Raw genomic sequence first — 18103 nt, 5'->3', positions numbered from 1 at the left:
GAGCCCATATTGTCAGTGTGGTCTGGACGTCATAATTAGCACCACGCGTCCCTGCATAGCTTAGTCCATCTGTGACCGCCTCCGTGGTCTAGTGGTAGAGCGTCCGCCCGGAGAGCGGAAGGTCCGGGGTTCGATCCCCGGCCGCGTCATACCAAAAGACGTTAAAAGATGGTACTTGTTGTTACCCTGTCTGGCGCTCGGCATTAAGGGGCTAAAACAAGGACTGGTCGGCTCGGAGTCAGTATACTGTGTCTTATTGGGGTATTTATGTTAAACTGCGGCGTGATATCTCAGTGAGCTAGCACTATAAATCGGCATCAGTCCGGACTAGTACAAGCAGCCACACAAACACACACACGTACATGCACGTCGCTATATAAGTGCAATAATCTTGACGCGACGTTAAACCCCATTTCACCTCACCTTAGTCCATCTGTAACTGTCCGGTGTAAACTGCCGGGAAAGAGTAGTACGTTTGAAAATTGGATTTGTCTGAAAACATTACAAACGTTATCAAAACGTTACTAGGCTGAAAACAGTCGCCGAAACACTGCAAACTTAAAGTCCAAAACACAATTTGATAACCGTTTCGAATACATCACCATCGAATAACCAATTCTTGTTTGTTTCAATTTTAGCCACCATCAAGTAAACTTTCTTTTGGTCGGCAGTTTATATATTGGACCTTAATCTGCTATGACTGCTTGGCTCCACATTCTAGCACTAGACGCTCTAGCCACTAGATCACGGAGGCGGTCGTTCATAAAGTGAATACGGACTCCATGCGTCTTCGTAATAGATCGATGCTCATTATGTCAATCACTGGACTGTCTGGTCCAGACTTGATTATTTACAGACCGCCGTCATATTGCTGGAATATTGCTCAGTGTGGCGTTAAACAACAAATAAACAAACAAAACAAATCGTAAAGGAAACATTACTCGAATCTGGTGATTCTACTTCCGGACTCAAGAGATACGAGTGATTTCTCCAACTTTAACCATGTTGTAGTTGATGCAGAATTGCTCTGTTATTTTGCATAAATTGTATCTATTGATTTATAGTTGTGTCACTTATACGTGTTAAGATGCACGTTCATGACCAGTGAATTCCTGGCACAGAATTAACGGTAAAAACAATAGCGTGACGTCACCTTAATGGTTTAATGAATGAAAATCCGAATCCTGGTAGTCCCAGTTTCCTTATCTGTTGGAAGAAGTTGAAAATAAAAGGCAGTTGTCGCAATAATTATCCGCAGTTTTCTCGCGATTGACGTCACTGAATCTTACCGATACAGAAGTCTCGATACGGCAATGTCAACTCGCCCACCTCAAGTAAACACTGGAGTAGCCACCATGTTTACACAGTGTTTATTGACGCTATATCATCTCTAACCTTCGATAGTTTTCAAAGTAGCCAGATGGGCACGGGGGGCCCAGTCGTCTAAGGCGCCGTGATTCGCTCTGCAGAGTTGCGTCCCTTGGGCACGCCAGAAACCTATGATTGTGGGTTCGAATCCCGGTTCGCCCCGATTATGTTTCTAGGTTTGTCAGCACCATACCCGTGCTCGTGGGTTTCACCGAAGTGGTAAACGTCCGAGACCTGCATCACTTCGGGCTTTCCTCCCACATTAAGCTGATACGCCGCGATGTAACTGGTATACTGTTAATGCGGCGTTATCCCAACTCTCTCACTCACTCACTCACTCAAAAGCAACCTGCTCCAAGAAACAGTAAACATGGTGCGACGATGTTCCATATGGGCTAAAAGGAACCAGGGTCATAGACCTTTACAAATTTGGTAAAACCAAAGAATACGCCCATTGTGCCTATTGTTTAGACTTGCACAAGTCTATAAGGCAAGAATTATTATTTTAAATAAGTTCTAGATTATGTAAATAATAAGAACAAGTTGTCCCTAAGAGATCTAGACTGGAGTCCACATGTCTAAACTTGCCTATTAGGTTGATAGAATTACTACACATCCATGGATTAATCTTTCAGTACAGCCTTGAAGCAAGGCTACCTATAGTTCTTCGCGCAGCAATCGCAAATCCCATATACCTAAGCATTGAGTGAGTGAGTGAGTTGGGTTTAACAGTATTCCAGTTATATAACGGCGTGTCAGCTTAACGTGGGAGGAAAGCCCGAAGTGATGCAGGTCTCAGACGTTTACCGCTTCGGTGAAACCCACGAGCACGGGTATGGTTCTGAAGCTAACCTTGTCTTACGAAAGTCGAAGCGCTAAAATCGCTTTGTGGAATGATGCCCTGGGTGCTGTTGTACAAAGCGATCTTATCGCTAAGGTGATCCTAACTCCCACATTTTAACAAAGGATTACGATCATCATAGCGCTAAGGTTGTTTGGTACAACGGCACCCAGGGCGGATCTGGGATTCAAACCCAACTGCACATCGGTGTGACGCTTTACCCAACACACCATGCAATTGCCCCTTATTTACTTGTGGGAGCAAATATAAACATGGGAGCTTTGGAGCCCTCTCCGATTCAATTCTCAAATTACCAATTACAGGCTTATTTCAACGTTTTGGCATGCGTACACTACCTCAGATCTTAATCACTTCATGGTAATCACTTCATTGTAATCACTTCATAGTAATCACTTTATAGTAATCAATTCATTGAATGCGATATTAGTCAGGCCAAGAATCAGCCATATCGAGTGAGGTCTTGGTACTGGCTGGAAGGCGAAAGTATCCCAGTGCGTCCAGGTCAGCTCTTGGACATTGGTCCTGTTGCAGTAGCAGCATTATAATTAACGCTGATCGATTGCTTCCCTGACCTTCCAGGATGAGGAATGAGAAACGCGCCCGAGGAATTCGGAACCGAACTTGAAATATATGAATGACCTTCCCCTATGTCTCCTTCAAGGCCGACCAGGATATATGGGTAGTGACAAATTATGTACATTGAAACCTCCTTTGTCCGGACATTGGTATTCCAGCTTGGCCAACTTCTAGCTATTCCTATTATACCAACTAATCGGCCATAACTGTTAAAATGTCCAAATGTATTACAATATCCCGGACATTCGGTATTCCGGACGATTTCATTGGAAACAATAATTACTGTCCGGATTAACGAGGTTATACTGTAGATCAAGATCATCTACGAATTTTTTATTTCCGACGAAGGGTGGGGATTGTGTGTGTGTGTGTGTGTGTGTGTGTGTGTGTGTGTGTGTGTGTGTGTGTGTGTGTGTGTGTGTGTGTGTGTGTGTGTGTGTTTTAATACACTGTGAGGGGACATACTTGATCACGCGCATATTGTGGATCACCAGCGTCAGGCAATAATTAATCTTACGAATTTCTTAGATGGGGATCAGGGGCACAGGTGGCCCAGTCGTCTAAGGCGCCGCGATTCGCTGTGCAGGATTGCGTCCCTTGAGGCACGCCAGATACCTATGATTGTTGGTTCGAATCCCGGTTCGCCCCGATTATGTTTCTAGATTTGTCAGCACCATACCCGTGCTCGTGGGTTTCACCGAAGTAGTAAACGCCTGAGACCCGCATCACTTCGGGTTTTCCTCCCACATTAAGCTGACACGCCGTGATATAACTGTAATACTGTTAAAAGCGGCGTTAAACCCAACTCACTTAGATGGAGATCGGTTTGTGCACATCGGTTGCGTTAAACGTATTATCTGCTGTCAGTCAACACAATTTCAATAAGCCTACGCACGTCTGAATAAAGAATATGAAATATTTATAGCTGAGAGCAGGAACTAGTTTTTGCATGACAGAGGATACGCCATAATGGCATAAAGAAGTGTTCATGCGATTATCGTAATGGTTGTGGTTGCGTTAGAAGGGACGTCAACAATATAGTTTGTCTTTGAAAACATCCATATATTATTACGAATTATTGTTTATGTTGCCTTTTAATAACTAACCATCGTCAATATGCGAGTGTGACAAATGACTTGTTTTGTACTCTGCGGGCTAAATCTGTTTTGCTCTTACGTCAATGCGCTAAACATCAGGGCTAGTTGTTGATGGTATCCGACAGACTGTTTTACGTCTTGCGAAAGCCCACCTAACGCATACATCCTATTCTGAATGTGTTTGATGTTCTCTCTAAATCTGTAAAAGGCATATATAGGTATTGATCAATAGAGGTAGATGGGGCTTGTGTTCGAGAGCTGATATTGATTATCTGAAAAAAAACACCAAGAAAAACAACCGTGAGGTGACAACATATTATTGATATCAATACTCCTTAGTTAAACCATGAATATAGATCGAACCATGTTATGCCGGAATCTTGGTTTTCCTGACGATTGCTTTGGGAACGTCTATATGAAACGAGCACCATTACAGCAAGCCTCGGTAATCCGGACATTGTGAATCCTGACGATTATGTACCATCCTGATAAACGGGGTTGCAGTGTAATGTGTTCTTGTTGAATTTGAGTGTATTCCAGGTTAGTAAAGGTCTCCAAACATGCTGCTCGTAACAGGTGATCAAATGGATCGGGGGGGGGGGGGGGGGGGGGGGGGAGGGGGGTCAGCTTGGGGGACTTGGTTGATTGCATGTCAGGGTACCATGACGGCGTTCATAGTTGTTCACAATATCAATCACTTGATTGTCTGGTCCAGACTTGTATTTTTACAGGCCGCCTTCGTAGAGCTGGAGTATTAGTGACAGCGGCTTTAAACGTATCTTCACCGTGGTAAGGGAGCTAACTGATTATAAAAGTCCAGTTTCCACCCTTGCCGAACTAGGTTGGAATTATGGAGTTATATTTTGGCTGTCTATCATTGGTCCAATCAAAACCGCATAACGAAAACTGTTCGTCCGGTTCGTAAACTGCCGTGCAGATTTCAGCAGGATTTGAACAAAATGTGTACCGCTAACTCGGCGTCAATCTGTTCATGTTTTAAGCAAGGTGCTCACGTGATTTCATGCTCTTCGCGAAGCATTGGTGGTACATAGACGTTCAACACGTAAAATCAATTTCATATGTAGATATTTCCAAACGATACATGGGTATTCGTGATATCTGAAAACAAGAATGACAGGGTTTATATTTTTCAGTAGCATACGACCAGAGACTGGGCAACGCGTCTCGCATCCAGTTTCAGTGTAGTGTTAGATTCTGTATCATCGCCTTGCGAGACACTGTCTTTATGTAATTGGGGCAATCTGGCCAGATTGATTTAGACATACACTCGGCTGTACCAGACAAGCAAAGTGCTCGAATGACCTCATCCGAACATGCCAAGACTCCAAATTACCCCCAAAGTGTCTGTCGTTAACACAGAACTACAATTGGCTCATAATGGTTGCTTAAAAGGATCAATGTCCGTGTTTAGTATTTTCTTAGAACCAATAAATATAAGCTACGACTAGCGTTACGACCACGTTATGCTCCCGGGGTTAAATTCGGTCTTCAGTACAAGTAGGTCACCGACAACCTTGATCTATATACCGTGAGAAGTCACTTAGATCTATTTGTCTTTCGATTTTGACATGACCGTCTTGATGGGCCGTACACGAGATTTTGTTATAAACCATCTGTCAATCAGTCGAATCTGTCATATCAATAACTCACGGCAGAGAATACTGTTATTAATCCGTGGGCTTAACTTACACTCGGAAATGAAATCCGACATTGCGCGTCGACCACAGAGACGATTGTTAAATGTTGGGTGTTGCAGGCAGATTGGTACCAGATTATCTTGGCATATTGTTTTAATGTACATGAGCCGGGGATGTTTTGTGACATTTTTTTGTGATTTGAGATAATACCGCTTTGAACAGTATTTCAGATATGTCACAGCGTGTCAGCGTCATGTGGGAGCAATCTACAGATTTCGCAGGCCCCGGATGTTAAATGTTAGTGAAGCGAACGGGCCCGGGTTTTATAGATCATGATTGGCGAGAATCTGGAACTCGAACCCTCGAGCTGCGAATACTTGCACAACCAAGGGAGGCAACACCATCGCTAACTACATTCTCTTTGGACATAAATATTCCTTGTAGCTCTAAATTCTACATCCCCACTGCCCCTCCTACTAATATTTCTTCTTCTACTACTACTACTACTACTACTACTACTACTACTACTACTACTATTTCTACTACTACCACTACTACAACTACTATTATTTCTACTACTACTACTATTACTTCAACCACTTCTACTACATCTCTACTTCTACTACTACTACTACTACAACCTCTACTATAGCTGGTACTACTAATATTTCTACTACTGCTACTACTAATTTTACCACTTCTACTATATCTACTTCTTCTACTACTACTACAACTATTACTGTTGCTGCTGATTCTACCACCACTTCTAACATTACTACCACTACTTCTACCACTACTACTACTACTACTACTACTACTACTACTACACCTCTTTTTCTTCTTCTTTTTCTTCTACCTTGTACTCATACTAATACCACTGCATCATCCAAGGAGTGGAGACAGTATGACTATGGTATAACAGCATGTGGTCAACATAACATCTGTGTTTATCATGAGAAACCATTGTTGCCACCAAGCCCCATTATCTGCCCCAGATATACAAGCACGGTCGGGTTCTGTGCCCCAAAGCATTACTACTGTTCCAGGTGTACCACGTCCTACCAGCAAGAAGGTAGTCTTGGTGCTGCTGACTGACGGTGTCTCTACAACTCATCCTACATATCCTTGTCGAAAACACTTCGTCTACACGCTTAGGTTTAGAACTACATCCAGTGATTGAAGAAGAACTGTTTGGTGATAAACGTTTCCTAATGTACATGTATCAGCTCGGCCGAGACACAAGTTGCCGGGTGCCGGGTACCGGGTTCAATCTCTCACAACGGGAAAACATCCTCTTTAATCGAATTAATCATCAAGCTGTATAATTGTATTAACGGTTTAATCATGATTACACAGTTCACGTAAAGTATAGTTTGCACATCACGAGAAGACCCCTGACCACCCACCCATACAGCCCACAGCCCACAGCCCACATCCTACACCCACACCTCACATCCCACACCCCACACCCCACACACAACATCCACCACCTCACACCCCACATCCAACACCCCACACCCAACAACCTACACACAACATCCCACATCCACATCCCACGCCCCTCACCCCACATCCGACATAAAACACACCCCACATCCCACACCTCCCACCCAACATCCCACACCCACATCCCACATAAAACACACCAAACATCCCACACCCCATTCCCACAACCCACATCCAACACCCACACCCCTCGCCCCACACCCAACATCCCACACCCCACATCCAACACCTCACACCTCACATCCCACACCCCACATCCAACACCTCACACCTCACATCCCACATCCCACACCCCACATCCAACACCTCACACCTCACATCCCACACCCCACATCCAACACCCACACCCCTCGCCCCACACCCAACATCCCACACCCCACATCCAACACCTCACACCTCACATCCCACACCCCACATCCAACACCCACACCCAACATCCCACACCCCACATCCAACACCTCACACCCCACACCCCACACCCCACATCCAACACCTCACACAACTTCATCCCTACACAGAGCAAATATCCGTCATGTATTTGTAGATGTGATAAAACCGACTCAGATATAATGGTGTGCCTAAAATTACACTCACAAAGTCACAGCACAAAGACGCATTAAACGAAACTGGCCTGATTGGTTCCCAAAATAGAATGTAAATATATAGAGCAACCCCTTCCTCGGGCTCCAAAAATATTTAATTCTAAAAGCCGTGCGTACGCAGTTCGTGAATATTTCAGGTTTATGCAGGTTATCGCTACTTCAATGGCAACATATTCCAGTAATCTTTATGTTCAAGCTCTCTGAAAGGTTATCTGTGTGTATCCAGTTAGAGAGCAGATTTCATTAATTTACATGGGAGGGCTTGGTAATCTGAAATTGCATTTAGATACCTCCCAAGTGCCTAACAGTAATGAATATTTTAAACTTATCAAGAGTGCTAATAGTCTTTCAAAATTCGTAACCATTACTCTTTACTGAGATATACATTAAGGCTATCATGTACTTAATTATTATAGATTCTATTAATATATTACACTAACCTTTTTAATCTTGTGTCGTTTAATTAATGTACATGTAATTAACTGGTATCACTCGCACCTGCCGTTGTGTCGGAATGGGATGCTGACAAGATTATATTAATATAGACGGTATACAGTATGCAAAGACTCAACTGAAGTGAATGAGGTACTCGTGTTGAAAATAGAATGGCCTTTCGAATATAGTCTACCGACAATCTGTTTTTCTTGAAATAATACATTGTTGTGACGGTCTGGGATGAGATCAAGGCTATGCTGTTCTTGTCATCTTCCCGAGGCGTGAGTGTCCACTGGCCTATATCACCCGACTTTGATACAGGCTAATGGACACTCTAGTCCCTTGAAGAAGGGTTCTAGTGTGAGGCCTCAACCTTTGGCAAATGTCTGTGGCGATGGGATGGCCGAGAGGTCAAAGCGTTTGGTCGTCACGCCAAAGACCGGGTTCAGGTCTCATTTGGGTACAGTGTCGGAGACCAATTCATGAATGAGAACCCAGTCTGCTTTAACAGGAATAAAAGCATTCACTCATTGCCTGGCGAACGTCAATCAGTTGCATTAAAGAATCTTCTTAAGGAATGTCAGTAAGATGCACATGTCAGTAAAATGATGTTTCATAAAACAATAAGAATTATAGACACACACAATTAGTGACACGAGTACATTTTCGGGAAAGAATCACCTCCCGCCATTTTGGAAACAGCACAAGTTCATTCCTTAGTAAAGGGTTTCCAAGTTAATCAGACGCCATTTTTGTCGCCTCGCTAAAATAATGCTTTCGTAAGTAAATGTATTGTTATTTACCAAAGTAGATACAAAATATACCGTGTTCGCTGAAATGTGGCTCCGACGGATATCACTGTTGAGGTTGTCGCACGCCATTATGGAATTTCTTTTTTCGAGAACTTTTTCGATGTTGATGTGCAATTTTCGACGTTTCTGCATCGCTTTGATTTTCAATTTCAAGCTTTAATCATGTTAAACCATACAAATACAAGCGGGGTCATTTCTTCTGCCTACTGTGAGCTTTATCACTTTATTATTTAGTGATGCTGTCGATTGCGGCCTTAGGTGTCCTGTGAAACGCATGTGTACCTAATTTCGTTTCGCCGATACCTCCGTGAGCTAGCGTTAGGACCAGGTTCATATCGCCACATTGAGAAGACTAAACTAGGCGCCATTGCTGTTCTCTGTGACATGTGACTGTACATAAACTTGCGGACTTCCTGGTATTCCTTGTATTCGTGCTGACCCCTTCGAAATGTAGTATATACTACTGTTAGATTCTTGCTGATGTCGTTTATTGAATATGGCTATAGTGATCATGTCTAATGGTTCGTAATGTACAAGTCATATCATACAGCAGCTTTCGTGATGTCCCCAGTCAAAACATACCAAGGCCATAGTTAACTTTTTTGACAAGGGGGGCATACAGCTGTATTCGTGATGTCCCCCGTCAAAATATATAATTTTATCTATGGTCGTGATGTTCCCCGTCAAAATATATATCTGTTGTCATGATGTGCCCCGTCAAAATGTGCAGCTGTAGTCGTGATGTCCCCCGTCAAAATATACATCTGTGGTCGTGATGTCCCCCGTCAAATATATATCTGTTGTCATGATGTGCCCCGTCAAAATATATATCTGTGGTCGTGATGTGCCCCGTCAAAATATATATCTGTAGTCGTGATGTCCCCCGTCAAAATATATATCTGTTGTCATGATGTGCCCCGTCAAAATGTGCAGCTGTAGTCGTGATGTCCCCCGTCAAAATATATATCTGTGGTCGTGATGTCCCCCGTCAAATATATATCTGTTGTCATGATGTGCCCCGTCAAAATGTGCAGCTGTAGTCGTGATGTCCCCCGTCAAAATATACATCTGTGGTCGTGATGTCCCCCGTCAAATATATATCTGTTGTCATGATGTGCCCCGTCAAAATGTGCAGCTGTAGTCGTGATGTCCCCCGTCAAAATATACATCTGTGGTCGTGATGTCCCCCGTCAAATATATATCTGTTGTCATGATGTGCCCCGTCAAAATGTGCAGCTGTAGTCGTGATGTCCCCCGTCAAAATATATATCTGTGGTCGTGATGTCCCCCGTCAAATATACATCTGTAGTCGTGATGTTCCCCGTCGGCAGTGGTCATGTCCCCCGTCAACACACAGGTACAGCTGCTTACCATCCTTTTGAAGCGGCGTACAAGTCCAAACACTCGCCCCCTTCACGACATATGTGTATTTGACGGACAACTAAACCCCCACCGGTATTTACCCCTCTCTGTATCCAAACATCGCCAAGCGTGTCGCTGTTTACGCAATCCATCACTCTCACTGGTAGTGTTTCGATCATTAAAAAAACCTTATTTTTGTTGCAGCTCTGACAGTGCGTTACTTGACTCGAAGATTCATTGGAGAGTACTGCCCAACATTAGGTAAGCGATGCAAGTCTGTCTTGTAAGAATTCCATTTCATCATTCAATATTGTCGCAAAAACCAAGTTCAATTAGTGCCTTTGTAAATGTCATCAAAAATCGATACCCGGGTTTCTGTTCGCCTCACGGAGACGAGACTTGGGCCAGGCGGTGTCCCCGAACTGAGCCCAACCTGACAAGTCCGCATTTTCTCCATGGCTGTGCTTATTACTCTGTACAGCTTTCTTATCGATCTTATAACAGAGACACATTTGCTGAAATCAGATTACGAATGCCGGATTCATAACAAAAGTTTGAACTATTCTATTTCGAGAAAACTAGAAACATGTTTGTGACGTCACGTGTTCCTCTTCCTTATAAGGAGATTATTATTCTGTCCGTTACAACCGACGGAGAGATTTGTTTGACGTGGTGTGCAGTCGGGAACAGAAGCATAATCCCCAGTGATATATCGCTGTAGAATTACGGTATATTTCAGGTCGTAAGTAGTTCGGGAAATCAGGAAAGGCGTGCACGTGTAATGTGCTTACGTGACGTCCTAACTTATGAAGCTTGAGTTGATTCGTGTTTTTACTTAATGCGCGGAATAAAATCTAACAGACGAACTTATGTGGAGTTTAATGTTGAGACATGTTGATTGTTACGTTATTTTTGTATTGACGGTGCAGCAGACCCGAATCAATGCCTAAAAATTTCACTCTTGAGTGAAAGCCTATACCACTATTAAAAGCCTGGGCCGATATTAACTTCCGTTTGCTTTCAGGCTCGGTCAATATTAGAGGTTGGCTCTTTTGTAAGACCCTGCCGCAGATGATTGTAACTCCCATATTTTAATAATTTTGTATATACTTCACGCGCTACGGGGCGGTCGGGTAGCCTAGTGGTTAAAGCGTTCGCTCGTCACGCCGAAGACCCGGGTTCGAATCCCGACATGGCACAGCAAAAGAAATGCAGTTTCCGGTATCCGGATACCTGCCGGATACCACCGGACACTTACCCAAAACGCGTCCGGGTATCCGGTGGCAGATACCTTGCCGGATACCAGATCCGTGGTATCCGGCATGGACATCTCACCGGAAAGTATGCCACCTGGAATCCGGGTATCCGGCACCGGATACCTCACCGGATACCTCAATCTGGGTGTCCAGGGATCCGGCACCGGATACCTCATTCTGAGTTTCCAAAAACATGTCACAATTTGGGGGGTGCATTTTGTTCAATTAAGTGTGAAACACCTAAAAATATCATCTCTCATCTTATCAACTAGTGGTGTTCCTGGTCTCGATTTGACTATCTATACATGCTATATGCACCTTTTATGTGACTGTATTACTGTCCAAAACTGACGGGCGGTTGGGTAGCCTAGTGGTTAAAGCGTTCGCTCGTCACGCCGAAGACCCGGGTTCGAATCCCGACATGGGTACAATGTGTGAAGCCCATTTCTGGTGTCCCCCGCCGTGATATTGCTGGAATATTGCTAAAAGCGGCGTAAAATCAAACTCACTTACTCACTCACTTCACGCGTTACGATCGCTTTGTATCACCGGGCCCTGGCCGTCATTTGTTTCGTATCTGTGACGGGTAGGGACCGGGTGGTTTTGTAAACTGATAATACCAGGGTACTCAAAGGAATGGGGAGAAATCATTAACTGTGTTGGCCCGGTGCTATCAGAACATTGTATTACCTGACCGGCTCTTCAATATAATAAGAAAAATATGTTTATGGTGAAACGTTCTATGTGAATTATAACAATGTCTCTTAAGAATTAAGATTACTAACGATATTTCTATTATATCTATTTTTACCTGTGCGTAACCACGACGTGATTGTCGATGTAGGTATAACCTTGTACCACTTGTGAGATCTAGGGAAGCTTTCTAAAAGCAGGGTTTGTGTTGCAGAGAGTGTTTACAAATACCACACACGTATTGATGACGATGACGTCAAACTGGAGATCCTCGACACGGCCGGACAGGTGAGCTTCTACCGCCTGGCTATATCACGAGAGAAGGAAAATATATAGATGTTGTCTTAACATACACTGAATACTTTGCCCCCTTACATGTGAGTTTAGCTAACATTACTGGTGGAATATTTGGTAACTTCTCCCCTTTCAACTTTTTCCTTTGGTGGTCGAGTTTATCAGCCAGATGAGCGGAATTCATAGAGAAAGAGAGAGGGGGGGGGGGGGGGGGGGGGGGGGGGAGAGAGAGGAGAGTGAGAGAGAAAGCGAGAGAGAAAGGGGAGGAGAGAGAAAGGGGGGAGAAAGGGGGAGGAGAGTGAGAGAGGGGTGGAAAGAGGGAGGGGCAGGGGAGAGAGAGAGGGTGGAGAGAGAAAGGGGAGGAGAGTGAGAGAGAAAGGTGTGGAGGGGGGGGGGAGAGAGAGGATGGAGAGAGAAAGGGAGGGGAGAGAGAAAGGGGAGGAGAGAGAGAGAGGGTGGAGAGAGAAACAGAGGGGAGAGAGAAAGAGGGAGGGGAGAGAGAAAGGGGAGGGGCAGGAGAAAGGGGGGAAAGAGGGTGGAGGGAGAAAGGGGAGGAGAGTGAGAGAGAGAAAGGGGCGGAGAGAGAAAGGGAGGAGTGGAGAGAGAAAGGGGAGGGGGTGGAGAGAGAGAGAGAGAGATTTACTCCCACCACGAGGACTCGCCATATTACACTGATCATCGCTGCTTAACTCCAAACTCACTCTGTGTACGTTGTTGTTCCAGATACGTGCTGAGTGGAAGGACGGCTATGCATTATGGGCAGACAGTTTTATCTTTGTGTATTCCATAACAGATCGAAACTCATTCAACGAAATCACCCGAATCAAGAAAAGCGTCGAAAACGCTCGAAAATCATCGAGTCTCGCCGGCATTCTGGTCGGAAACAAGAACGATCTCCTCCACGACCGCCAAGTTACGGAGCTCGAAGGCCAGGAACTAGCCGACGAGTTAGGATGTAGATTTTACGAGGTCTCGGCCGCTGATTGGACGCAGGTGGAAGTTATTCAAGACGTTTTCAGAGACATGTACCGAGAGTTTAAACGGTCAAAGTCACTTAAAGATGGCCGCCAACGAAAGACGAGCTCCTCTCAAAGGTTCAAACAGGCCATTCAGAAGGTGATAACGGGGAAATCGAACAATAACAAACGCACAGCGACGATGTGACAACGATAGAAACTGGTGGTGGATGTTGTGTAAAGTATATCTGTGATTGTGTGCGTGATTCCTGCTGATTCGGTGAAATATGCAGCAAGATATGCATGGGTGCATCTTGCTGCATATATGGATTAATTTCACTATGATGGAATGGTCGGGGAAATAATTCATACATTATTTCATTGTTCGATATTTAAATGTTGAATGATTACTGGACATGGGCGTCTGACGATTCAACGAAATCATGATCTCGCAATCTCACAATGGGACAACACTTAGGCGACCGGAAGATATGTTTAATTAGAACATCACGTGGAGCAAGGTTCTTTGCGAAGCATTCGCCGGAAACCAGTCCCGCAGAACCTGCACCCGGTTTGATGACCCCAGGCGTTGCTGTGGTAGGTAAACAGACTATTTTGAATATTTTAAAAATACTTTGAAATTCGCTGCGAAGGAACGTATACAGGACGTCATATTGAAATCACATAGGGGTGATCTTCTGTCTAGTGGTTAAAGCCTTTCTCGCCTAAAACCGTGTTCGATTCCCCTCATGGGCACAATGATCATGACAGTAACCAATCTGTGGATCCCCAAGCCTTGACATGGCTTGAGTATTGTTTCAATATGGCTAAACCTTTTTCAATTTTTTCTGACTTTGTACAACTTAGAAGAAACAAGTGAACATTAATCTTAAATGTTAAAAAAGGTGACAGGGTGAAGGATGTGTCGGAATCTGATAGCCACAAAGATGATGTATTCGAGAACTGGTGAACCAATAAAACAGCTCCTATTTTTCACTTTAAAGCTGATCGATCAATGTCAAGCACTAGCGATCTGCCTTTTCATATAGTCGCGTGTCTCGCTTACCACACTGGCTCCATGTAGCTCATGTCGTACTCTGTAGTGATTGGGACAATTAGTCGCAACAGTAAAAGCAGGCCTGAGATTAACCTGAAACATTTACTTGCCAAAATAATGACAACTAGCATGTCAAGACATTACCCTAACAACCTGAGATTCTAATTATCTTTAATAACAGACGGACTGACTGCCAATTTGCATCCCTGCAGTAACCTCAAAGAGTGATCAAAATCGTTGCTCATTATTTCAAATTCGACAGTACGTCATTCATATATATGGGATGGCACATGTTAGACTAGCTTTACATGCAATATTAATGATACATTACGTAGGTAACTGAAGGAACATGGAAAAGAATATTCCGGAAGTTCACCTGAAATGGCCGATGGTCATGTTTCCAACTTTCTTTTTCAGAATGAAAACAGATGACCACTCCAAAGGCCGAATCAAGATGGCCACCGGTTACACTGCATGTGGTCTATCTTCTCCCCGTGACCGTTTGTCAACTGGGTGTGGTGATTATCATCTGTGTTTTCTGGAACAGTACTAAGGCACTCAAGCAGCCAGTCCCGTGTGGATGGATTTCCTGGTGGCAAGGTTCGTTGCTTTACTGCACATGCGTCAACTCTGCTGGCAAAGATGGCGGACTTTCCGGGCGTAATGTCTTGGTAACTGTTGGAATTCGTGAGAAATTCAATGTGCTTTTATACCAAATATTCTCAGATTGATAAAATGTGATACGTAAAGGAATAAAGACCGGCGTCTGGTACTGGTACTATACAACGGAACCTCATTTATACGGACCTCGTTAAACCAGACACCCAACTATTACTGGTGGACGATGTTGAGAAAAGACCGGAATTACGAGGTTACCTTGTAATTAATTCTTGTCTCCGACGAAAAGGATGGGAATTCGTCCAAGTGCTCCTCAATAATCAAACTGTTAATTGTCATGATCATACGAATGTCACCCAAAATACCTATGTGTATATAAAGAAACTGTTCTCTGATGTAAATTTCAAACGGCGGGATAATGAGTGTATGCACCATGTTTTTATGAGGGAAGGTAAGCGGTCTTGTCTTCCATGTTGAACAAGCATTTTACCATCCTTTGGACATATTGTAAATAACGACAGCGTCGTGAATCCCTGTCTTTTTCACCGACATCGACTGAAACAGTAGTTGTTGGTGTCCAGTGTATGAGTCTGTAACGTCCACTCCTTTGGTCAGTCATATAACAACAGATCATATACATCGAAAGATCGAGGAACTGAATGTAATGCACATATTTTCACACGATGACCGACAAATGTGTAAAATGTTTACTGTTTACGAAAACTTAAAGCACTCAACACAAAACACAATTCAGCACCGACTCTTTGTTCACACGACACCTGGGGCCGATCTATCTTTTCACAAAGTTTCTTTAAACGACTTTATGTATTGCTTGTATTTTGCGTTACAATCAGCACGTGACAACGATGTATCCATGTTTGACTTAACTGATTTCTGAAGAATTGAAAGTGAGAGTTCTTGTACGACTGCGAGTAGTGCTCTACCTGACACATGGAAGGCTCTGAAATATTTATAAAAAAAAGATAAATTCTGATTAAACTTATAAAACTTTTAGTAATATTTATGTCATGCCTTTTTCTATAGAAGAGCTGTTTGACAGTAAACAAAAGACATGGTACAATTTCTTTATTTTAATCATAATGTCTCCTTTTTAGACACAGACAGTGGTTGTTTCTGTGGTAATACAGAAAATGTCATCTCTGTGACTTGACCTTCCTGGGGAGACAGGATTAATTTTTTCGCTTCTTGCAAATTGTTATCTAGATGATTATTGCCAGAATAAGCCAAGGTGGTTTTGGTGGTGAGGAAATCAACAAAATGTTAAGCAGCTTCAGTTGTGCTGAAATACCAATGGTATTTCGGGCTCCGTCTAACTTGAGCAAAAGTATGTTTTCATTTCCGAAATTATCCAGTCGGCCCAGAAATTATATTTTGATATCACCGTGTTAGTTATTAGTAGTAATCATTGTGAAAAGAGCGTTACGAAACAATCAGACGCATGAGATCGTATTAACACTGAGTGCACATACTGATCTCCATGAGTCCATTCTAACAAAACGCGCCCGTTCACGTGCAGCTCTTCGCTCAGCGTTAGAGTACATTTCTAATTGTTCAATATTTTCACATAACTCGACTTTTATTCATGGCTCTTAGTTCTGATTACATGTTCACCCATCACCGTTTCACCACGCATCACTGGTGATCGATCGCTGTCCCGAACTCTGGTTATGTTACCAATACCTGACAATCATGGGGTTGTTACACAGGGTACTTCGTACAATCTGTTGTATTTAGTGTTGTATCGAGTTATAAGAGTTCGAATTTCGATCTTATACTTATCTCGAAGTGCATTGTTGATACTACTTCAATCCTCACATATCATTCAAACTCTGAATCTCGATTAACAGCAGCCAAGGGGTAGAAGTTTTTTAAATATCTGCCGGGCAAAAGAAAACACACACTTAGAAATCGGATTTCACAGAAAAAAATACAAACGTCATCAAAAAGTTACTTGGCTGAAGACACTGAAACACTGCACACTTAAGGTCCAAAACACAACGATATAAAAAAAACCGTGGGATCACAATCGAATAACCATTTTTGGTTTGTTTCCTTTTCAGTCACCGTCAAACATGGGGTATACTTTATTTTGCCCGGCGCCGCGAATAGCTCGAAAACTGTTGATGCGGCGTAAAACAATATTCCTTCTTTCACACTTTTGCCTGGTAGTTAGTCGTCGATGTCATCGGTGAGAAAGTTTTTGATTTTGTTTATTCTGGTATTGGATGTTTCGGCATATTCATTCGATAAGCGAATGCTAATTTTGTTATCATTTCCATTGCTTTGATCAGATTGAACCTATTTAATGTTATTGTATCTCGGTGTTAAAATTCAAGGTTTAGAGGCAGCGGAAGTTCACGTACGACGCGTATTGTGTGGAAGAATCACACTTTTTTTTTGTATTTCAATCTTGACAGTGTAGTTCAATGGCAACAACGACGCTTGCATTCATGGGAGTAGTCTATGCGTGACGTACAGGACGTTGACGTCACTGTTGCGACACCAGCGTGGTGTGCATTAATGTTCACCGTCATGTACTTGTTCATCAACACTTGATCACGTGATGCATCATGTGACCAGATCATGTGATCTCACCCATCTGTAGCATCGCACCCGTCTGTGATGTAAACCTATCTGTGATATCTATAAATATGATACACAAATCATGGCTGTGTTCTGTTCTCCTTTTCTTATGCTTGTTTGCTGTTTAACGCCGCATTCAGACGGCGGTCTGTAAATAATCGAGTCTGGACCAGACAATCCAGTGATTGACATCATGAGCATCGATCCACGCAGTTGGGATCGATGACGCGCATCAACCAATTTAGCGAGCCTGACCACCCGATCCCGTTAGTCGCCTCTTACGACAAGCACAGTCGCCTTTTACGGCAAGCATGGGTTGCTGAAGTCCTGTTCTACCCCGGATCTTC

At 43.4% G+C, this 18103-nt stretch overlaps 1 protein-coding gene across 4 annotated transcripts in view; it reads left to right on the top strand.

The window, feature by feature from the left end:
- Positions 1-17839, top strand: part of LOC124126355 (ras-related and estrogen-regulated growth inhibitor-like) — an 80771-nt gene extending 62932 nt beyond the window's left edge. For 3 of the 4 annotated variants that reach the window (XM_046489774.2, XM_046489783.2, XM_046489791.2), the window contains exons 3-6: positions 10483-10539; positions 12442-12515; positions 13245-14074; positions 14952-17839. In XM_046489774.2, the coding sequence (XP_046345730.1) occupies positions 10483-10539; positions 12442-12515; positions 13245-13685 (572 nt within the window). In that variant the 3' untranslated portion in view covers positions 13686-14074; positions 14952-17839. The remainder of the gene's footprint in view (positions 1-10482; positions 10540-12441; positions 12516-13244; positions 14075-14951) is intronic. The other variant, XM_048384095.1, reaches the window with a different exon arrangement.
- The last annotated feature ends 264 nt before the right edge of the window (positions 17840-18103 follow it).

This window comes from Haliotis rufescens, unplaced genomic scaffold (assembly GCF_023055435.1).
Source record: "Haliotis rufescens isolate VD_foot unplaced genomic scaffold, xgHalRufe1.0.p SCAF_5, whole genome shotgun sequence".
Classification (NCBI taxonomy): domain Eukaryota; kingdom Metazoa; phylum Mollusca; class Gastropoda; order Lepetellida; family Haliotidae; genus Haliotis; species Haliotis rufescens.
This window is presented reverse-complemented; position numbering and strand designations above follow the sequence as displayed.